Below are 23986 nucleotides of genomic sequence, written 5' to 3' on the forward strand. Positions count from 1 at the left end.
CAGAGAGACTTCAGGAACGCGGAGCAGGGGAGTGGGCTGCATGCTGGCTGGCCTGGTCTCACCCTTCCCTGGTCCTTCCTTCTGGAAGAACCAACGGCCTTTCTCTTCATTCAGTCTAAGCTCCTTTGTTCCAGCCCAGAATATCTTTAGACAGTCTGGACATAACATCTTAACCCAGAATATTATAGCATCACCGACTCAATGGACATGAGTCTGAGCAAACTCTGGGAGACAGTGAGGGGCAGGGGAGCCTGGCGTGCTGCAGTTCATGGGGTCACAAAGAGTCGGGCACGACTAAGCGACTAACCAACAACAGGATACCATTATTCAGTGGGAATGTGGGCCACGGAAAGGTGGAATTTTCTGGCGGCCACCCGTGCCCTGCATTTAAAGGAGAAAAAGTAATTCATGTGTCTCTGGGATTTAGTGCTCATTAAATTTGAGATAGCAGTTGAGTTGAACAGAGTCCTAAGAAAAGGTGTTTGCTTTCTGTCCTCTGCACCCTGCCCCCAGCCTGGGTCCCTGCCAGCTCTTTCTTAGGATCTGCCCAGAAATACTTCTCTTTTATAATCATCTCATTTTTAAATATACACTTATTCTGTAGCAATATTCTGTTCGTTTGATGTTTCAGATTGTTGTTAAGTTTCTCTTGTGGAGATTATATACCTGTGCCATGCTAAACTTTAACTCCGAATATTGTAAATATCAAGGTTGTTAATCTGCTTCTTAACTTTTTCAAAGAAGCAACACAGCTTACCTTTCAAAGAGTCAGAACTTTTCTTTTAATTAATGCATTTATGCTGCTTCTCCTTTAAACTAATTTAAGCTTCAAACCTCCTTTGTCTTCTCTGAACAGGTGCTGCTCTCCTGCTCACACGTGTTCCACAGGGTGAGGAGCCCCCTCCGCGCCCCCAGGGGCCACGGCACCCTCCGAGCTCAGAGGGCAGGGCCGCCTCTCACCTGGGTGTTTGGTCCCTCACCCCTGTCCCACTCTGGGCGACCCCACGGACTGTGGCCCACCAGGCTCCTCTGTCCATGGGATTTCCCAGACAAGGATACTGGAGAGGGTTGCCTTTTCCTCCTCCAGGGGATCTTCCCCACCCAGGGAGCGAACCTGCATTGGCAGGCAGATTCTTTACCACTGAGCCACCAGGGAAGCCCTCTCTCACTTCCCGGCTCCTGAAAAGAGCCACTTATTTTATCCATAGTCACCACTGACGGCTAGAAATTTGGTTTTAGAGTAGGGCTCATCCTGTTTTGGAAATTGTGACTTCTCCGTGGCGTTAGAGCTGCACATGTCCCTACGAGAGAGTGTGGTTAGTGACGTCCACCGGCGTGGGCAGGCCCCGCTCCCTCCGAGTTCACTGCCCGGTCGCCTGAACGCAGGGACATCCACCTTCACACACGGCTTCTCAGAAGTGTTTGATGTGCCTGCATGTACATTCTTGTAAAATATCGTTTTTCATGAGGAAGGTGTTAACATCTGATGAAACTTCTTCCCTTCATAATCTAAATTGGGCCAAGTCTCATAATTATGCGAGAAAAGAAGACTATAATTACCTGAGAAGTAAAACGTGTTGTTTCTATGTAATTACTCGTGAAATTTCAAGTGAAATGTTTTCCTTCAGGCTTGCCTTCAGGCTTTTGAAAAGTTCACAAATAAAAAAACCTGTCCTCTCTGTAGAAAGAACCAGTACCAAACGCGGGTGATCCGCGATGGGGCCCGACTCTTCAGAATCAAGTGTGCGACCAGGTGAGCAGCCCGAGCCCGAGATGTGTGCCCGCCCGCACGGGGCAGGCCAGCCCGGGCGCGCTCTGGGGGCTGCGGGGTGTGGGTCTTCCCTCCGCCGGGGCTGTCCCGGGCTGACAGCGCCTTGTGCCCTAGGATCCAGGCGTCCTGGCGCGGACACGTGGTCAGGAGGTGGTACCGGGACCTGCGGCGGACGGTGCCACCTGCAGATGCCAAGCTGAGAAGGAAGTTCTTTGAAACCAAGGTGGGTGTGACCCTGACGTGCCTGCGGGGCGTGACACCCTGAGGCAGGCTTCAGGTTTAGGCTCTTTCAAAAGGTGGAATGCCGGCCCCTTAAACTGGCTTTCAAACCCCGACGGTAAATACTTTCAGATTCCCTTTTCTAGTCACCTCATGAAAGAGAAGTCGCTCAGTCGTGTCCGACTCTGCGACCCCAGGGACTGTAACCCACCAGGCTCCTACGTCCATGGGATTCTCCAGGCAAGAGTCCTGGAGTGGGTTGCCATTTCCTTCTCCTTACATAGAACTTTCCTTACATAGAACTTGTAAAATTGGATAAGGTGAAATTCAGAGCAAGCTTTTGTGTGTCCACCTTATGACAGCGATTTAGATAAACTCATCTCTTCAGAGAAAAGAAAGGGAGCCTGCTCAAGGTTTCACACCTCCTCCTGAGCAACGGAAGGGCCTCCTGGCGTCACCAAAGTGGGAGAGAGTTTTAGAAATAAGTAACTGCAGTTTCTACCTTTTCCTTTAACCAGCTTTTACCTGTGTGTGTGCATATATATTTTGGTCTGTTTAACAACTTCCCCTTACGCGCCTCATACAGAAAGGCCAGGCGCAGAGGAGGGGCCAGCCCCGACCTGCACCCCAGCTCTACGGCCTCGGGCGACACCCCGGCTCCTGCCTGGGGCCCCGTCTGTGCTGCGAGGGCCGTTGTCTCCCCCACAGAACGGAGGGCCTAGCCCACAGCAGGCACCGGAGACCGCGTTAACTGTAAACGTTACTATGTCGTTCAGGTCGGTCTGTGCGTGGCTTTAGTGCGATTCCGTATTTTGTAGGCGCACCCTGCAGAGGGGATGGCGTTGTGACGGCATCACCTGGACTCACGGGGGCAAAGCCGCAGTCACACTGTCCTATGCCCGTTGTCTGCGGAAGCACCACTCCCGTTTATTTCCATCCTTTCTAAACGCATCTGTCTTCTAGCCTGCACTCCCATGTGGGATAATGAGCGATAGGAAGTTACCCTTCACCGTGCAAGGGGTGCCCTCTCTCCGGCTGTGTGATTCCTTGTATCCAGAGCCTAAGGATGAGCCCCATGCGCTGGGGAGGGGTCACCATAGGCCGTCGGCCAACCTCCTGCCCGACCTCAGGCTGCGGGGCTGATGTCAGTGGGTCTCACGACCCCACCATCCTTCTGCGTGCCCAGGGTGGGAGGCTTCTTCAGTGTCCCTGAAAGTAGGTGGATTTAGCTTGACCACAAAGCAGCGATCATAGCAGATTTTTCTAATGCCCTTTCTGGTTGCTAGGTAACGGTTCCAAGCAAGGTAGCTGTCAGTATGCACAAAAGAAAATCAGAATCATGGCCCATGTGAAATCACCATGCCTCAGACTTAATCGAGAAAGTGTACCTGATTTGCGCTCAGAAGTAGGACACCAGTAAAGGCAGCATGTGAGCACGCGACCTTAAAATACCGAGTCTCTTGATGACTCAGAGGTTGACGCGGGTGGAGTGAGCCCCTTCTGTGGCCCAGCGCGGCGGGCTGGAGCTGCCCCGGGGCAGCCCCCTTCCCTGGCGGGCGGGATGGCCGCTGGAGGGGGGCAGAAACAGGGAGGAGGCGGCCATGGACGGGGAATCTGGGGCTCACCCCGCAGGACAGGTGTGGAGGATGTCTGCGGCAGGGGCGGGGCCTGGGCGGCTGCAGGCACCCCAGTGAAAAACCTCCGAGTTCCCTGCCGCCTGGGCCTTTCACAGGCGTCCCCATTTTACAGAAGAAACAGCAGATCCGCTAAAACCCCAGATAAGGGACTTGATAGAAAGGACATGTGCCGCCCTCACTGTTTCCTGGACAGTGAGCCTCTCCCCCGAATGGCTCAGGGAGCACCAGGCTCACCTCCTTAGTAGCTCCCAGCTCCACCGAGTCTACCGTCCTCTCCAGGGAGCCTTGGCCCTTCCCCCACGGAGCCCCTGTGCTCACCACCCCCAGCCTGGATGGGGCCGCTGTCTCACCTCCACCGGAGACGGCGACCCCGCGTGTTGTGGTTCATTCTGAGCCAGTAAGCGACCGTCTACCATGTTGGTTTTTCCTCTTCCTCTTATGTCCCTTCCATGCTTTTCTGCATTCTTAGTCTGACAGTGAGGCTTATTCTCTGTGCTCCTCTTAATAATTTATAAGATATAATAATAATTATTATATATAATTATTACATAAATATATGTGGGCTCTCAAATCAGAAATTATCATTTCCGCTTGGAAAAATTTAATGACAGACTCAATAGTCATTTTACCTTCTGTGTATAATTTTTTTATTTTCATGCATCAGTTTAAGATAACTTTGGAAAGCATAGACCACCCATTGCATTCACACGGAGCAGAGTCGAGCAGCTCAGCTGGCTGCGCACCCCCCATACTTCACGTCACTCTTTGCCAGAAGCGTTGTAACTTAGTGAAGTTATACTCCTACTTTGTCGCACAAATAGGCATAATTGCCTCTTTAAATTTATGAAATCTAGAATCCCCGGCTCTCTCTGGTAGTTTCCTAGATCTTCTCCACAATATTTTCACACCTCACCCCAGCCCACTAATCCCATTTGGCCATGAACAATAGACATCTGTAAACCCAAACCTCATTTTCAATAACTGAAGACTGAATTTATATCAGGTAGCAGATTGGCAGAAGTATACACTCCTGTCCCTGCTCCTGGTGGCTCCTGGGGGCCTTGGATACTTAAATGCCTTCCTAGGTGGAGCCCAGAGACCGTCCTTTATGATACAGACCACTTCTTATCATTTATTGAATGACTCTTGTGAGTTGATGACTTTTCCTTCCTCTTCCAACTTGATGGACTCACTTGTTGAGCTATAAGTATGATCTTGTTCAGTCACAATCGTGTCTGACTCTTTGTGACCCCATGGACTACAGGACGCCAGGCCTCCCTGTCCATCACCATCTCCCGGAGCCTGCTCAGACTCATGTCCATGGAGTCAGTGATGCCATCCAACCATCGCATCTTGTATCGACCCCTTCTCCTCCCGCCTTCAGTCTTTCTCAGAATCAGGGACTTTTCCAATGAAGAGTCACCTTTTCCTAGGGATGATCTAGGAAATGTTAATATACAACATTAAGTGCCAGCATGCTTGTGTGGAATCTGAGAGATGATTAAACTGAGTCACTGAGTTTCATATCACCCAGGAGTCTATGGATACACCCAGACTACATGGATGTACACAGATAACAGTCTGAGAACCATATCAGTAAATTACTGTGAGCTGCTGGGTGGAAGATTGTTGGGGAACTGCATTTTTCACACACAGTCTCAAAGGAACCACCCCAGAGATGAGTCAGAATCTATCAGGAGGAGAAGTGCATACACTGGAAACGTGCAGTAATCCTCTTATAAGCCCAGGGCCCACGATGCCAGTCACTGGGCAGATTGACCCTGAGCCCCTCGTGTGCGTGCAGAGCGCTGGGACAGAGCTGCGCCTTTGCACTTACACACCTGAGCCCAGCCACAGGGGCCCCTGTAAGCAGGTGGACCCGAAATGAGAAATACTCTGTGAAACAGCTGACTTCAACAGAACATGTCATAAAGAAAAAAAGAGGAATGTTCTTGAACAAAGATACTTGAGAGATATAATATTTAAATGTCATGAAAAGTCTTTGACCGGATCCTGGGTAAACAGTAAACATGAAAGGAACGCGAAAACCAAGCAACTGTGACAGCGCCAAAGGAGCTCAGTGATCCTCCCGATGACTGACTCCAAAGGCGCGGGGATCCGGGGTGCACGTGGAAGAGAGCTCAGAGGAGCTCAGTGGCCCTCCCGACGACTGACTCGAAAGACATGGGGATCCGGGGTTTACATGGAAGAGAACTCAGACGTCTTGAGGAAGCTCAGTGAGCTACCATAAACACAGAAAAACCATTCGACAATCTCAGGAACACAACATGGAAACAAAGTGAGAAATTTAACAGTGATAGAAAAATTAAAAAGAACCAAGAAAATTCTGGAGCGGAAGTATACAATGAATGAAATTAAAAAAAAAAAAAAACTTTAATAGAAGGCCTAAACATTAGAATGTTTCAAACAGAAGAGTGTGAGTTAGAAGACAGAACTTCTGAAATTATTCAGTAAGGGGAGAACAAAGAGAAAGAATGACGAAAGCATGTGTGATCCTTGGAGTACGTTAGAAGGATCAGTGTGTAAATTATTAGAGCCCAGAAGAAGAGAGGCCGAGGAGGCAGATAGTATACAAAGAAGCAGTGGCCGAGAACTTCCCAGATGGGGGAGAGACTTAGACATCCAAGTCGGTAAACCTCGTCGGTCACCAAACAAATGCAATTTAAAGAGACGTTCTCCTAGACACATTATAATAACTGTCAGAAATCAAAGACAGCATCTTAAAAGCAGCAAGAGAAAATAAGCTTATAACTAACTTAAGAAAATGCCCACAAGCTATCGGTGGGTCTCATCAGACTCACAGGCCAGAAGGCGATATATTCAAGGTGCTAAAAAGAAAAAAAAACTGCCGAGCAAGAATCCTCTGCTAGCAAAGATGTCCTTCAGAAATGAAGGACAGGCAGCAAAGCCTGCCCCAAACAGATGGCAGCTGGGGGTCTTCATCTCTAGACCCGCCTCCTGAGAACCTTGAGTTTTTCAGGCTGAATGCTGATTTCAGGAAGGACTCTGTGGCCCGTGGACTGCAGCCACCAGGCTCCCCTGTCCATGGGCTTGCCCAGGCCAGAATACTGGAGCAGGCTGCCCTTTCCTACTCTGGGCAATCTTTCTGACTCAGAGATCGAACCCTTGCCTCTTGTGTCTCCTGCATTGGCAGGGGTATTCTTTACTACTGCACCACTTGGGAAGTCCAGTTAGTAACATGGGAACATATGAAAGAGAGCACACTGTCAAATTCAGAATCCTCATAATACTGTGATACTGTGCGATACTGCTCCCTTGTAAAGGACAAAGTATTAAAAATAACCATAGCTACAGTAATTTCTCGGTGAATATATTTGTCAGTACTATAAAAGAGGGAAATTATACAGTATTTGTCAGTACTATAAAAAGATGTCAATTGTGACATCACATATGTACAAGGGGGAAGTAAAGGGTGTAGTGTGTGCACTCAGTTATCAGTGCATCTGTGCGATGCTTCATGGAAGCCTCGTGACAGCCACACAGCAGAGCCCTGCCATAGACACGCTGAGTTAGAGAGAAGGCAAGAGAGCGCTCCACTCCGCAAGACCTTCAGTCACAAAGGACCAGGGAGGGAGGAAGAGAGGAAGACAGGGACTCGGGTCAGACAGGAGGCAGTAGGGGGCGCCCGGAAGTCCTTACCTCGCAGTGATGACTCTCAATATGAATGAATGAATTTGTCCAATCAAAAGGCATAGAATGAGCAGATGCATTAAAAAGCAAAACTGCCTCAGAGAGACTTGCTGTACCAGTAAAGGCGCAAATAGGCTCACATTGAAGGGACAGGAAAAGATATTCCATGCAGGTAGAAACCAAGAGAGCAGGGGTAGCTGTGCGTCTGTAAGATAAAACAGACGTTAAAGCTGCAGCAGACAGAGAAGACCATTGTATAAGGATGAAGTAGTTAATCCAGACAGAGGGTGTGACCAAAACTAACCCAGAATGGGTGAAAGACTTAAAGCCTGAAACCACAAAACTCTTAGAAAAAAGCACAGAGGGAATCTTGGCACTGATCTTGGCCGTGATATTTTTGGAGACAACACCAAAAGCACAGCCAACAAAAGCAAAAATAAATAAATGGTCCACCGGAAACCAGCGCAGCATCGTCATATCAGCTACACCGGAAACCATCGCAGCATCGTCATATCAGCTACACCGGAAACCATCGCAGCATCGTCATATCAGCTACACCGGAAACCATCGCAGCATCGTCATATCAGCTACACCGGAAACCAGCGCAGCATCGTCATATCAGCTACACCGGAAACCAGCGCAGCATCGTCATATCAGCTACACCGGAAACCAGCGCAGCATCGTCATATCAGCTACACCGGAAACCAGCGCAGCATCGTCATATCAGCTACACCGGAAACCATCGCAACATCGTCATATCAGCTACACCGGAAACCAGCGCAACATCGTTATATCAGCTACACTCCAACACAGATAAAGCATTTAATTAAAACCTAATTGAGGGGAAAGGAGGGAAGAGAGAAGAGAAGTTAGGGATGGAAGCCAGATTTCTCCGAAAGTGTTCAGTTTGTGTTTTTATTGATTAAATGTTCTTAATAACTAAAAAGTAATAAATAAACTACATCAAAATAAATAGCTTCTGCACGTCACTGGAAACAGTCTACAGAATGAAAAGAGACAACCTAAAGAATGGGAGAAAATACCTGCAAATCATAAATCTCATAAGGGGGTTGTATTCAAAATATATAAAGAACTCATACAACTCAACAGCCAAAAATACCCAACCATCTGGTTTTTTTAAAATGGGCAGAGGCGGTGCCTAGGCACTCTTCTGAAAAAGACACACACACAGCCAACAGATGCATGAAAAAGGTGTTCAGCCTCAGGAATGATCAGGGAAATGCAAATCAACACCAGGGTGATACCACCTCCCGCCTGTTAGAATGACTAATGGAAAGGCGAGAAAGAACAAGTGTTGGTGAGGACGTGGAGGAAAGGGAACCTGGGCGCTGCTGGTGGGAATGTAAATAGGTACGGCCTCCATGGAGACCGCAGGGAGGTACTAACGCTTGAGTAAAAGCGGGACTGCCGTACCACCCAGTAGTTCCAGTCCTGCGCATCTGACCATCTAAGGGAGAAATCAAGAGCTCAGAGGGACTTCTGCACTCCCACGTTGATGGCAGCATTATGCACGTCGGCCATGACCCAGAAGCAGCCTGAGTGTCAACAGATGAATGGCCAAGGAAGACGTGGTGCACTTACGGTGGAAGGCAGCCCTGAGAAAGAAAGCAAGGCTACCATTTGCACCAACACACTTGAACCTTGAGGACATTATGCTAAGTGGCGTAAATCAGACAGAGAAATATGATGCGATTCCACTCGTGTGTGAAACCCGCGAAAGTCCAACTGACAGAAACAGAGCAGAACGGTGGTGGCCAGGGCCACGGGAGAGGGGCGGGCAAGGGGGAGATGCCAGTCGGAGGGCAGCGTCGGTTGTGAGATGCCCTGTGCTCAGCCTGGCGGTGGCCGTCAGCAACACTGTATCAGATGCTTGAAAGCTGCCAGGAACGTGGATCAGAAATGTCCTCACCACAGACAGGAAATGGTGTTAACTCACCCTTCAGTACCTAAGAGACTCGGGTTTGACCCCTGGAGTGAGACGATCCCCTGAGGAGGGCACAGCAGCACAGTCCAGTATTCTCGCCTGGAGCATTCCTTGGACAGAGGAGCCTGGGATGGCTGTGGGCTACGGTCCACAGGGTCCCAAAGGGTCGGCTCCGCGTGCACGCACCCTCCTGAAGGTCGGCTCAGCGTGCACGCACCCTCCTGAGGGTCGGCTCAGCGTGCACGCACCCTCCTGAGGTGATTGCTTCCCAACATGTAAGTGCATTGAGTCATCACACTGTACCGGAAACTCACACGACGGTATACATCAGTTCTGTCCCAACAAGGTTGTAATGAGGTAGCACATCCTTGCTAAATATCAAAATATATATAAAACTTTGGTAACTGAGATTCTTGTGAAACGACAGACAGACGGGTGAAGAACCAGTAGAAAATCACCCACCTCGGTGTCCAGAGATTCTAAATCTACAGTCAGGAGACACAGCAGATCGGTGAAGAAAAAGACCTATTGAAAAGAACGGTTAATTTCGGCATTCATGGGAAGGAGAAAAACAGACGTTACTTCATACCTTATCCTCAGAAGAGTTCCATATTAATTACACAAATACTTTCCAAGAGAATATATAAAATTACTAGAAGGCAACAGATGACGCACCAGGCCCTGAGCTGTGCCCGCCCAGGGCCCGGGGCAGCGTGGCGACCCGTGTGCGCTGGGAGCTTAGCAGACCCTCCTGACGTTGCCGCTGGAGCCAGGGATCACCGGCTGCCACCGTGCCGAGCTGCTCAGCAGAAAAGCACCGACACGCTGATGGCCAACGGGGTGAAATGATCGTCTTTACCTGAGTTTTAGTAACAACGGAGCATTGGCTTCTATTAATACACAGATTGAAATACACGTTATTCAGGGGGTTGGGGTATTTTCATGTGCTTTTTAAAAGATGCGATCCTGTGAATAGAATAAGTATCTCTCGGTGCAATACCGTAACAACCTAATAAGAGAGATGTTAGACACGAAACAACCGTGAGCTCTGAGTTAGTGAAGAAAGAAGTCATCTTCCAGAGGTGCCTTTAGAAAAAAGACTTTCATCTCAGTTCAAAAGGATACCCTATTAAAGATAATTCAATGGCATTTTTCTAATGATGGAGACTCTTGAGAGTCCCTTGGACTGCAAGGAGATCCAACCAGTCAATCCTCAAGGATTTCAACTCTGAATATTCATTGGAGGGACTGATGCTGAAGCTGAAGCTCCAATTCTTTGGCCACATGATATAAAGAGCTGACTCACTGGGAAAGACCCCGATGCTGGGAAAGACTGAAGGCAGGAAGAGAAGGGGGCAACAGAGGATAAGTTGGTTAGATGGCATCACTGACTCAATGGACATGCATTTGAGCAAACGCCAAGAGATGGTAAAGGACACGGAAGCCTGGCATGCTGCAGCCCCTGGGGTCACAAAGAGTTGGAAACAACTGAGTGGCTGAACAGCAATGATGGAAACAGAATTTTATTATTTTCATCAAGAAACAAACATGTGTTTCAGTTTTTAAAAAAAGTTTGAGCTGATTGTTTTCCTTTAAATGCCTATAAAAATACTTTAACTTGAGCTTGTCAGTATAATGAGCCTTTCAAATCTAGAAATCACAGGTTAAGAGATTTAAAATAAAAGTGTAACTCTTGGCCCTGGATTCTCACTGTCTTCATCTTGACAGTTTTTCAGAACCAGATGTGTGTCCCAAACAGAGCCCAGCTTCAGAGACATTGGGGTCTGCAGGTTCCCTAGTGATAGATCCAGTAAAAGATAAACCCCAAAGCCGCGGCGAGCAAGGGGTTCATCAAGGCCCCAGCGGGCGGGAGACCAGCCCTGTGACAGGGACATTCCAGGAGCGCCAGGCGCCTGCACGGGCCTGCCTTTGGCTCTGCCTTCTGACACCCGCATGTTCACCCCATCACCCTCCTTGCACAGAACTGTAGATCAGTGTGCCGTTAGGGACCCAGTGTCTGAATTTCAGAAATCTGACAGTTTACAGAGCAAAATGGGCAGTAGCTACAGTATCAAATATGGTACGTTTATCATTCTCTGTGGAACCAGGGGTCCTTTAAACTGGCGGTGACTTGTGCAACCAGAAGCCGCATTTCTAAGCTGTATCTCCATACTGACCACTGGCGAGAGTAAATGTAAAATCATCTTATATTCAGTCTAAAAAACTGAAATTGCCAGTAACTAGAAGGAAGAAACCGCATGACCTACTTCACCGCCCAAGGCCGACAGATGGGTGCATTTCGGCCCGGCCGCCTCCGTGGGCCTGTGAAGTCGGGGCACTGCAGCGGGGTCCCCTCTCCTCGCAGCCCCTGCAGCTCCGTACCTCAGGGGTCTCCCGCTGTCCAGAGTCTGCTGGTGATCAAAGAGAAACCACGCCTCCAGCAGACTCATTACCAACTTTCAAAAACTGTCCATTGGGCCAAGTAAGAGTTAAACCCAGGCATCTCATGGAGGCCCTCAGAATCATCTGGTAAGGCTGAAGGGCTGTTTCAACAGCAGGAAAGCTGGAAGTACCTGACCACACTGAATTGTTCAGCTCTAGAAGTTCCACTCCACTGAATTCCCTTTTTTTTTTCCTTGTCTGGCAGATAGGTGAAAACTTCTCGCCATACCTGGGGACCACTGGCCTGGTTCCCTTCAGGGAAAAGAAGGCTAATCCACAGAAAGGAAAGGAAAGCCGGGGTGAGACTGTGATATTTTTAGGCACCACACATGAGGAAGTGCTCCTTTCCTTTAAAGTTGCAAGACCTCACCAAGATGGATATGTCTTTAATACTCGAGATTAGATTAGCTCCGGCCATTCTATTTTTATAAATCAATTCGTCTTTCTTGTAAAAGAACCCTGGCCTTGCGTGCTCGCCCTTCTGTCTCAGGGCGATTAATAAGGGGAATTAATGAGGTCTTCTCCCGCCTCAGCTGCCGTGCGTCTGCTGGGTGTCAGCAGTCTAGCAGAAGGCAGAGGTCATCTCTCCACAGTCACGCTCCCCCAGCCCAGGCTTTGTCTTGGCAGAGCTGCCTTGCCTGGAATACCCCTGGCACATTCCTGACGAGACGGAGCAGGGCGGAGTGAAGCTGCGCCGCACCGGAGGTGGCTCAGACACCAGGCGGGGCCGCGCTAACGACGGCAGGGGGTCGCCTGCTGAGCCCGAGCCCCGGGGAAGCGTGCGGAGCGACCCCGCGTCCGCGGCGCCCGCGCGCGCAGGGCCTGCAGTCCGCGGCGACCCCGCGGGCCGGGCGCGCTCCCGCGCCGACGGCTGAGCCCAGATCAAAGCCGCCCGGGGAGGTCACGAGAGCCGCCGCGCTCACGCCTGTCGCAGTGTGTACAGAACGCCCGAGTGTTGCCCAGAATGCAGTGGTCGGTCCTTGAGTGCCTTTGATCCTTATCTGGGAGTTCTGCTAGCATATGTCATATAATTGAGGTATGGCCTTTTATTGCGGCAATTAAAACTTTTCAAATGCATTATATTATCTCCACCCGAGCTAAAAGTCGGGGCCATTGTTTAGAAAGCGAGGTGAGGGGTCTGTCAGATGCTGCGGTTGACTTTAGGGACGGCCGCTCCCAGCCCCGCCCCTGGGAGGGTGCTCCAGCTTTTTTTTTTCATTCCATCTCACCAAACAGCATAATGGTCTTCACGTTTGCTCAGCCCTTTTGACTTCCTTTATCACATAGAGATGGCAAACATTCTGTTGCTAACTTGAAGTGGCTCCAAGCAGCAAGACGGGAGGACATTAAACCAGTAAAAGCTTATCAACGGATTCACTGATACGCTGTAAATTCCAGGCGTTTCGCTTTGCTTTTGAGGGCAGCCGTAAGTCAACACATTAGTAAGCAATTGCTGACATCAAGATGGATGCTCAGAGGGGCCCCTGGGCAGGCAGAGTTCACCTGGGCACTCCTGGGAGCGGGTCTTCTTTACTCTTCCCCGGGGATGTACTTGTAAATGACCAGTGATTGCTCTAGGTATCAGTTACCTGAATCCGTAACTGCTTAATTTATCAAATATATGAAATGTGAGGCTTAGAAAGAGAAATAGAAGATACTCATTTTTAATGGAAAATTTTATGTACTTTGTATGCTTCTGTAGAATTAATATTAACCACTAGTTTGAAAACTAGAAGCCAATCATCTTCGTGTGTGTGTTTTCCAACCACTAAAGGCCTCTGACCCACGTGACAGTGAGGGCTTAACAGCAGCAGAAGGATGCTGCTCAGGCAGGACTCTGGTCTGTAAGAAATATTTAATAACAGCTACACTTCTGACGTGGCCCTGACCTGGCCACAGCATAGTCAGTACCCATTTGCTAATTTAACTTTTTTTAGGATATTATTCTTGCTAACTTTTCAATACTTGAAGCGCAAGAGTGAAGACAGTCACGCCAGCTCACTTCTAGAACTGCGCCGCAAGTGCACACAGAAGGCTTTTCCACGTGTTTATCAACAAGCTAAAGCCAGTGTTACAGGCCAAATACTGAGGCTTTATTGAGCCTTAGCACTGGAAGTTTGTTCAGAGTCTCCCCGCACCGACAGTGTCCTCTCCTCACCCCACGAGGAGACCGCAGGGCACTCCTGCGGAACGTGTACCCGGGGGGCGGGGGGCCATGTGGGCCTTCATTCCTCACCTGTTGCAAATTTCAAGGCGACGTTTTTGTTGAATGCCAAGGGCCTCCCCAAGGTGAAGCGGAGGAGCCAAGAGATAAGAAATACACACAGGAAGAAGGAAGGAGCGCTGGCCGGTGACAAGTGTCAGCAGAAGGAGCCAAGAGAGCCCTCTGGGCGGCCAGGCAGAGCGCTAGCCTGGCCGGAGAAGCGCGGCGGGGAGCGGGCGGAGGGAGCGGGGCCGGCCAGGGCAGAGCCGAGCAGGAAGGCTCGAGGAGAGGCTGCCAGGAGGCCTGAGGAGGGGAGCCGGGGTCAGAGGCGGAGTGCGAGGTGGGCCGGCCGGCGTCTGCCCACCATCCCACCTTTCTTCTGAGCCGAGTGCCCAGCTGGTCAAGGAACAACGTGGTCCCTCTCCCCGCTGGGCCACAACCGGCTCCTCCAGGCCGTCTGTGCTCTCACCCCTCACCTGCAAAAGCTAACCGGCAGGGCGAGGGCACAGTGCTTCAGCTTAGGTTAAATAACCTGCATTTTTCCAATTTTTTAAAAAATTTTATTTTTTATTGAAGGATAATTGCCTCACTGAATTTTGCTGTTTTCTGTCAAACATCAACTTGAATCAGTCATAGGTATACACATCCCCTCCCTTTTGAACCTCTCTCCAGTCTCCTGCCCCATCCCATCCCTCTAGGTTGATTCCGAGCCCATTTGAGTTTCCTGAGCCATACGGCAAATTCACGTTGGCTATCTATGTTACATATGGTAGTGTGAGGTTCCACGTTACTCTCTCCATACATCGCACCCTCTCCTCCCCTCTCCCCAGGTCCGTAAGTCTGTTCTCTATGTCTGTTTCTCCATTCAGTTCAGTTCAGTTCAGTTGCTCAGTCGTATCCGACTCTTTGCAGCCCCATGAACTGCAGCACGCAGGCCTCCCTGGTCATCACCACTGCTGCTGCTCAGTCGCTCAGTCGTGTCCGACTCTCAGCGACCCCGAGGACGGCAGCCCACCAGGCCCCCCGTCCCCGGGTTCTCCAGGGAGAGCACTGGAGTGGGTGCCACTTCCTTCTCCAATGCGTGAGAGTGAAAAGTGAAAGTGAAGTCGCTCAGTCGTGTCCAACTCTCAGCGACCCCTCGGACGGCAGCCCACCAGGCCCCCCGTCCCCGGGTTCTCCAGGGAGAGCACTGGAGTGGGTGCCATTGCCTTCTCCAATGCGTGAGAGTGAAAAGTGAAAGTGAAGTCGCTCAGTCATGTCTGACTCTCAGCGACCCCGCGGACGGCAGCCCACCAGGCCCCCCGTCCCCGGGTTCTCCAGGCGAGAGCACTGGAGTGGGTGCCACTGCCTTCTGTGGTCTGTCACCATTGCCGCCCTGTAAATTAAGTCTTCAGCACCATTTTTCTAGATTCTGTATATGTGCATTAGAATATGATATGTATCTTTCTCTTTCTGAGTTACCTTCACTCTGAATAATAGGTTCTAGCGACTTAGCAGCAGCTGCAGAAGATTCATCCACCTCATTAGAGCTGACTCAAATGTGTTCCTTTTTATGGCCGAGTAATATTCCGTTGTGTATATGTACCTCAGCTTATCCATCCATCTGTCAATGGACATCTGAGTGCTTCCATGTCCTAGCCATTGTAAATAGTGCTGCAGTGAACACTGGGATACATGTGTCTCTCTCAGTTTTGCTTTCCTCAGGGTATATGCTCAGGAATGGGATTGCTGGGTCATATGGTGGTTTTATTCCTAGTTTTTTAAGGAATCTCCATACCGTATTCCACAGTGGCTGTATCAATTTACATTCCCACCAACAGTGCGAGAGCGTTCCCTTTTCTCCACACCCTCCAGCATTTATTGTTTATAGACTCTTTGATGATGGCCATCCTGACCAGTGTGAGGTGATATCTCATCGTAGTTTTGACTTGCATTTCTCTAATAATGAGCAATGTTGGGCATCTTTTCATGTGTCTGTTAGCCATCGGTATGTCTTGTTTGGAGAAATGTCTGTTCAGGTCTTTTCCCCACTTTTTGATTGGGTTGTTTTTCTGGTATACAAGCTGCTTGTACATTTTGGAAATTCACCTTTTGTCCGTTGTTTCATTTGCTATTATTTTCTCCCGTTCTGAGGGTTGTCTTTTCACCTTGCTTATAGTTTCCTTTGCTGTGCAAAAGCTTTTAAGTTTAATCAGGTCCCAGTTGTTTCAGTTCAGTTCACTCAGTCGTGTCCGACGCTTTTCGACCCCATGGACTGCAGCACGCCAGGCCTCCCTGTCCATCACCAACTGCTGGAGTCCTTCAAACCCATGCCCTTGAGTCGGTGATGCCATCCAAACATCTCATCCTCTGTCGTCCCCTTCCTTCTCCTCCTGCCCTCAATCTTTCCCAGCATCAGGGTCTTCTGAAATGAGTCAGCTCTTCGCATCAGGTGGCCAGAGTGTTGGAGTTTCAGCTTCAGCATCAGTCCTTCCAGTGAACACCCAGGACTGGTCTCCTTGGGAGGGACTGGCTGGCTCTCCAGTTGTTTACCTTTGTTTTTATTTCCATTACTCTAGGACGTGGGTCATAGAGCATCTCGCTTTGTGTCATCAAGTGTTCTGCCTATGTTTTCCTCTAAGAGTTTTATTGTTTCTGGTCTTACATTTAGGTCTTTAATCCATTTTGAGTTTTCTTTGTGTGTGGCGTTAGGAGGTGTTCTAATTTCACTCTTTTACATGTAGCTGTCTACTTTTCCCAGCACCATTTATTGAAGAGGCTGTCTTTGCTCCATTGTATATTCTTGCCTCCTTTGTCAAAAATAAGGTACACATAGGTGTATGGATGTATCTCTGGGCTTTCTATTTTGCTCATTGATCTGTATTTCTGTCTTTGTGCCAGGACCATACTCTGTTGAGGACTGTAGCTCTGTAACATAATCTGAAATCAGGAAGGTTGATTCCTCCAGCTCGATTCTTCTTTCTCAAGACTGCTTTGGCTATTCAGGGTCTTTTGTGTTTCCATATGAATTGTGAAATTTTTTGTTCTAGTTCTGTGAAAAATGCCATTGGTAATTTGATAGGGATTGCATTGAATCTGTGGATTGAGCTTAGTAGTATACTCATTTTCAGAACATTGATTTTTCCTACCCAGGAACACGGAATATCTCTCCATCTATTTATGTTGTCTTTGATTTCTTTTGTTACTGTCTTACAATTTTCTGTGTACAGTTCTTTTGTCTCCTTAGGTAAGTTTATCCCTAGATATTTAATTCTTTTTGTTGCAGTGGTGAGTGGGATTGATTCCTTAATTTCTCTTTCTGATTTTTCATTATTAGTGTACAGAAATGCAAGGGATTTCTGTGTATTGATTTTGTATCCTGCAGCTTTGCTGAAGTCACTGATTAGCTCTAGTCAAATGTATTTTTTAACTGGAGGAAAACTGCTTTACAATGTCATGTTGGTTTCTGCCGTCCAACAACGCCAACAAGCTATAATTATACAGAATGCTGTCTCTCGTGAGCCCCCCTCACCCCACCCCACCCTCCAGGTGTCACAGAGTGCCAGGCAGAGCTCCCTGTGCTCAACGGCAGCCTCTCACCAACTCTCCGTGTTAATCTGCATTTTAAGTCTCTGACGACCCCTGCAGATAAAGGGATGGCTGTTTTTCTCATTTGTGAAATGCTTCCCATCCAGGCTGAGGAAGGAAGCGTGCCCGTGAACAAGTGTGAGAGCGAGGTCAGGTGAGCCGTGGACCTGCATCCACACTGACCCTGCCCTCCATACCCAGAACTGGGCTCCAGCTGGGGGCTGTGCCACAGACCCGGCGACACCGGGAGTACCCCCGGCCAGGCACCTCCCCCCAGGCCCACGGCTACCTCTGGGTGCGTCCCGCCTTCCTGGAGGGGAGACACAGCACGTCAGGTATTTTGTTGAAAACATGGATTTCCAGCAGTTGTGTCCTGGAGAAAACCCTGGAGAGGTGAAGGGGTGGCAGTGACTCTGGCCGTCCCAGAGCTCCTGGCTGCATCCGCAAAACCGCCACGGCCATTTCCTTCAGCGAGTCCTCTGGCACCTCGCGTGGCCAGTGCAGAGAGCGGCTCACAGACAGACACACACACAGGGGGCGCGCGGGGAGACAGCCCCGTGCTGGCAGAGGATGGAGGCAGCGCACCGCAGGGCTGGAGCAGGAAGGGGACACCGAGGGTGTCCTCATGGGGCCACTGGGACCTGCGTGCACAGCCGCTCCAGGCACACCAGCTCTGTGCATCTCAAGCCGCGAGTGCTCACACAACACGAGGACAGGTGTGGATTCTTGCCGTCCCCCTGGGCGTGTGCACAGCAAAAGGAACACACGTCTCGGCACGTGTGCGTGATAATATACACACATATGTAAGAAAATACAAATGCCTGTGGCCTCCACACTTACTGTCACTCCCTGAGGTGACCCTTGAAAGCTCAGGAGGGTACCGCACACTTGAAGCTGGGTGGTCACATCTCAGGGAAGGGAAGGGAAAGCCACTCAGTCGTGTCTGACTCTTTCGGACCCCGTGGACTATACAGTCCCTGGAATTCTCCAGGCCAGAATACTGGAGTGGGTAGCCTTTCCCTTCTCCAGTGGATCTTCCCAACCCAGGAATTGAACTGGGGTCTCCTGCATTGCAGGTGGATTCTTTACCAACCGAGCTATGAGGGAAGCCCCACGTCTCAGGGATTGACGACTAAATCAGTGTTAAACAACTTTGACTCCTAAACCTTAATTGGGCAGCTTCTATGACAGCTGTTCCCATTGCCAGTGAGCATCAGTCCCCTTGCCTGGGGGGCTGTTAGAACATGAACAGCTGTCTCCGCCTGCAGTGCTGACCCAGGAGGGCTGGGGCGGCCCGGAATCAGCACTGCTAGCAGCTCCCCAGCGAGGCGGATGCTCTGGTGCAGCGGCCTCCCCTGGAAGAAGACTGCAGTCCCCCCGCCCCAGCGGTGGGACACCCTGGCACTGCCCTCTCTGAAGGCAGCACTTCTGCTGAGAACTAACGTGAGAGCGAACCTCGGCATCCCAGAGGCTGTGTAAGGTCTGCACTGGCGCAGGCTAATTCTGGAGAAAGACACGATCTTACCTCTTAGCTCTATTTGGGGAATCTCTCACGCTGCATGAAAAGCCAACTCAGAGAAAACCTGACATAAAACATTAATTGAGGCACCTGTGTATGCATTTCCAAGGAATTCTTCCTTTTATAAAGTATAGGGACCTATTCTACTTTTAATAATAGAGATTACCAGGTATTTGAAAGGCTAAGGAACAGAGAAAATGAAGCCTTGCCAATTGGAGCCCATGAGCTTGGATCCAGCTGTCGGCTGGATAATTGTCAGCAAGAAACAGAACTGGACTCCAAAATGGAAAAGCATCTTCGTCCAGGCCTCGGACATGGCTGAGAAACCACTGCCAGTAAGACCCCAAGACGGAGGCGCCTGGATTCAAACCCTGTGGGTCACCAGCCGCTTCACAGGCCGCCTTCCCCTGACAGCCGACACCCGCCCTGTAAGCCCCAGGGACCAAGGCCGGGGAGGGTCAGTCCCCACAGCCCTAGCCCCGTCCGGCCCAGGCTCGAGGCTTCTTGCGGGACGAAGGAGCTGGAAGGGGCCCCCGGGGCCGCGAAGGCACCTTCTGATGCAGGTGACCGACACAGACACTGCATAAAAACACACGCAGACACGCCGCACACACATGGTGTCCCACAGACCGGAATACTTGACACTGGGGACGTCCTCTGGGCCCGTGGAGAATGTATTCCGCGCACCACACACCTAAAGGACCACGAGGCCGAACTGAGTCCCGAAGAAGGAGGATATAGCTCATGCTTTGCGTGAGACGTTAGCCCCCAGTGCCGCACAAGGCATGGGCGAGGGGACAGCACACCCAAGTCCATGCGCCGCCCACGTGACCTCGGCCCATAGCATTTTACAAACCGCACGTGGCCAAGTGCGCCCTGCAAACACCTGCGCTCATTTCAGCGACCCTGGTTTGCTCAGAGCTGTTGCCCTCAGCAGACGACCACGATTCCCATTACCTCTTTGTCCTGAGAGCAGAGTGCTTTTCTAGATATGTTTGTACCAAATGCAGACCTTTATAAAGAGGCCGGAGCCTGGGGGGACATTAGAGTCTGTATTTGAGGACAGTGCCTTCAAAGCAAAACGAAAGTTTGCGATAAACTGTGATAAGCTGCCTTCATATTTAGGCTAGCAGTGAAGTCAGGATTGTTAGGTAAGTCCTAAAAATGTGTTCTGTAGCATGGAGACACACGATGGTCCATAAACTGATTACCTCAGCTTATTTTTTTTAGCTCGTTAGGCAACAGGGGTGGGTTCAAAACAAGGAATTTAGAGCTTGGTGAGAAAGGCAGGACGAGTAACCAACTCAAAAGGAGGATATGGTCTTTCTCGTGGATTCCCTTTTTGGAAATGTTCACACTGAAAGGATGGTTCCTGACCTGCAGCTGCGAGGGACGATGCTGCGGAGCCAGGGCACATGCCGTGCTAGGCATCACTAATGACGGCCTGCCATGGACCCGGGGGTGGCACTGCCCAGGGGCAGGCCTGTGAGGCTCCAGGGGCGCTGCCAGCGCAAGATAACTTTGTGACCCACTGTACCCGGCTCTGGTCCCTCCTCCTCTCAACTCCTCACCAGCGTGCTCCCTGCCACCAAGCAAGGCCAACCAGCAGGTGCCCCTTCCTGAAATCTCCGCCCATGCTCTCTGGGCTGGCGAGTGTGAGGGCAGCTGGGGGAGGGTGGTGGGGACGCCAGGGTGCTGCCGAGTGCGGCTCACAGTGGGCGCGGGTGCTCAGTTCACAGAGATCAGCCAGCGCCTGCTCTGCTCCTACCGCACAGACATCGACGAGCTCTTCTCCGAGGTGGACCGCTGCCTGGCCATCAACCGCAGCGTCCTGCAGCAGCTGGAGGAGCGGTGTGGCCGTGAGCTCTCCGAAGAGGAGTGGGGCGAGATCCAGACCCAGGTAGGCATGCCAGGCCGGCCCTGCAGCGGGCGGGGAGGGGACGGGGTGAGCAGGGCAGATCCAGACCCAGGTAGGCGTGGCCAGCCTGCTGGGGGCGGAGGGCCGGGCACCGCGTAGAGGGCATGTGTGTCTGCCCCCAGGAGGCCCTGGGACCCTCGTCACCCACTCTGGGGTGAGGCCAAGGGCCCTGGGTGTGGAATTCTGCTTTGATGAAGGCATCTAGTGAGCAGTGAAAGTGCCAAGGGCAAAGGCCTCCCCACGTGCCCCCCCCGCCCCCACTCCGAGCTTCCTGCCCGTCTCAGCCTGCCTGTCCCTTGCATCTGAGGAGAGGGACACCAAACCCGGCAGGGGAAACACTTACTTAGAAATCACAAAAATGGTAAATGCATAAAGAAGTTTAGCGGCTACATAGTGTCAGAGACTGCTTAATTCAAAGAAAGTCAGTTACTAAGGTTCAGCATTTTATAAACTGTGTTTCAAAGTCGGTCATCCCAGGTGGGTTGCGGTCCCTTCCATTTTTCGCAGGAGTAGCAGAGCACAGACATAATTAGCGTTAGTTTAACCCAGGATGAAATGTCTTCACATTTAGAAGACCCTCATCTGTGGGTGCCCGGTTCTCACTTAAACGCGGGGCACTGCCCGCTGCGGCGTGACCCGCACGTGTGCCGCCTGCCCTGTGTTGCAGGCCCTGCGCCGGGAGGCCCCCGACTGCCCCATCTGCCTCACCGCGCTGGCGCCGCGGGAGACGGTCCTGCTGTCCTGCTCCCACGTGTTCCACCTCGCGTGCCTCCGCGCTCTGGAGGAGTTCTCCCTGGGGGAGAGCGCTCCTTTCCACGCCTGTCCACTCTGCCGCTGCTGCTATCAGAAAAGAATTCTTGAATGCTGAATTCACAAGGGAAAAAATTATATAATTCGGGGGGAAAGTGTTAACCTTATTGTTGGTAGTTGTATGTTAGGAAAGCTGACAATATTTTAAAAGCTCACAAACCCATCCAATTCTAGTCTTTATAAAGAGAAAACTTCAAATTCATGAGTTGAGTCAGCTGAAGAACGGATTAAAAACTTCTATCTCGGAGGCTCTACAGTTTGCTGATTAGCTCGGCTTCTGGTTGGTGGGCTGGGCTGCTCGTGAGAGTAAAGTGATTCCCTCCCTGCCCTCTCCACAGCGGTGCTGCGGGCCTGCCGGTGAGGTGGCAACACAGCGTCTTCCCAGGCATGCCCTACAGCTGCAGCTCGAGTCCGCCCGCAGACTGAACCTAAACCTCTCAGGGCATCCAAAGGCCCTCTGCCATTCAAATGCTTGCTTTTAGTCCTTGCTTTCTCTCTATGGGATACGTTACTGTTGAGTCCAGCACTCTGAATACATAAACCCAAGATATAAAAATAAGTATTCCGTGGTTTCAGCATCAGTTCAGTCACCCAGGCATCTCTTTGTGACTCCCTGGACTGCAGCACACCAGGCCTCCCTGTCCATCACCAACTCCCAGAGCACAAACTCATGTCCATTGAGTCAGTGATGCCATCCAACCATCTCATCCTCTGTCATCCCCTTCTCCTTCCACCTTCAGTCTTTCCCAGGGTCTTTTCCAGTGAGTCAGTTCTTCCCATCAAGTGGCCAAAGAATTGGAAGCTTCAGCTGCAGCAACAGTCCTTCCAATGAACATTCAGGACTGATTTTCTTTGGGATTCACTAGTTTGATCTCCTTGCTCTTAAAGGGACTCTCAAGAGTCTTCTCAACACTACAGTTCAAAAGCATCAGTTCTTCGGCACTCAGCTTTCTTTATGGTCCAACTCTCACATCCATACACGACTACTGGAAAAACCATAGCCTTGACTAGACAGGCCTCTGTCAGCAAAGTAACATCTCTGCTTTTTAATATGCTATCTAAAACAGCACATCACGTATTAATAACTCAGAGTCACATGTTCATGGCTCACATGTAAAGAAATCCACGGAATCTTCCTGGGAGCCTGGTCATTCACAAGCACATTCACAAACCACAGGGTCCTGGCGAGGTGCCCCAGCTGCTGGGACAGAAGAGGCCCCAGATGTTAAGGACAGACAAAGCAGCCTGTTCCTCTGAACTTCCCTGCCCATCAGCAGTAGGTGAGGGGCCGAGGAGCTGCCCTCAGTGGCTCCCAGCTCTTGGCCGCTCTGCCTGGAGTCTCCAGTGAACCCTCCCCGGTGCTGAGGAAGAGCAGGTAGACTTTTCCTTTGAATTAAAAAAAAAAAATTCTTTATTTATTTGGGTCTTAGCTGATGTTTGCAGGATCTTCATCGTGGTGCCTGGAGCATGTGGGATCTTAGTTCCCAGACCGGGGATCGAACCCACATCTCCTGCACTGGAAGGGGGGTTCCTACCCCTGGGCCACAGGGAGAGCCTGCAGGCAGGCTTTGCGGCCACCTGGGGCCCCCGGAAGGTCAGTGCAGCCACAACTAACAGCCAGGGCGGGAGGCGCGACAGGCAGGCAGCCGGGGCCAGCTGCACACCTGTCAGAGTGCACAACAGCCCCACGTCGCCGGGGCAGGAGCCCCACCACGCCTGCTCCTGTTTGTTTCTCATCCCATCTGGGGTGTTCTCGTTACATAAAGCCCACGCACATATGTCCCTTAATGAGCACATCCACATAACCTGGGGTACGTTCACTTGCAATGGTGGCGAGTCCCACGAAAGAATCTGGAGCCTGACTTGGAGACGATTTAAACGGTGAGCAGACACTCATTGGACCGTTAAGAAAGCTGAGCACTGAAGAATTGATGCTTTTGAACCGTGGTGCTGGAGAAGACTCTTGAGAGTCCCCTGGACTGCAAGGAGGTCCAACCAGTCCATGCTAAAGGAAATCAGTCCTGAATATTCATTGGAAGGACTGGTGCTGAAGCTAAAACTCCAATACTTTGGCCACCTGATGCGAAGGACTGACTCCTTGGAAAAGACCCCAATGTTGGGAAAGACTGAAGGCAGGAGGAGAAAAGGATGACAGAGGATGAGATGGTTGGACGGCATCACTGACTCGATGGACATGAGTCTGAGCAGGCTCCAGGACATGGTGAAGCACGAGAGAAGCCTGGTGTGCTGCAGCCCATGGGGCCGCAAAGAGGGAGACACGGT

General features: G+C 50.7%; 1 protein-coding gene across 5 annotated transcripts in view; it reads left to right on the forward strand.

Moving 5' to 3' along the window:
• The window catches only part of RNF32 (ring finger protein 32), a 39788-nt gene extending 17838 nt beyond the window's left edge, over positions 1-21950 (forward strand). For 2 of the 5 annotated variants that reach the window (XM_061415310.1, XM_061415309.1), the window contains exons 5-9: positions 857-889; positions 1629-1753; positions 1886-1994; positions 20708-20875; positions 21561-21950. In XM_061415310.1, coding sequence (XP_061271294.1) covers positions 857-889; positions 1629-1753; positions 1886-1994; positions 20708-20875; positions 21561-21761 — 636 coding nt within the window. In that variant the 3' untranslated portion in view covers positions 21762-21950. Of the gene's footprint in view, positions 1-856; positions 890-1628; positions 1754-1885; positions 1995-3276; positions 5772-20707; positions 20876-20945; positions 21519-21560 lie in introns of those variants that run through there. The other 3 variants (XM_061415312.1, XM_061415311.1, XM_061415313.1) reach the window with 3 other exon arrangements.
• Positions 21951-23986: the final 2036 nt, after the last annotated feature.

The sequence above is a fragment of the Bos javanicus genome, chromosome 4 (genome assembly GCF_032452875.1).
Source record: "Bos javanicus breed banteng chromosome 4, ARS-OSU_banteng_1.0, whole genome shotgun sequence".
NCBI lineage: Eukaryota > Metazoa > Chordata > Mammalia > Artiodactyla > Bovidae > Bos > Bos javanicus.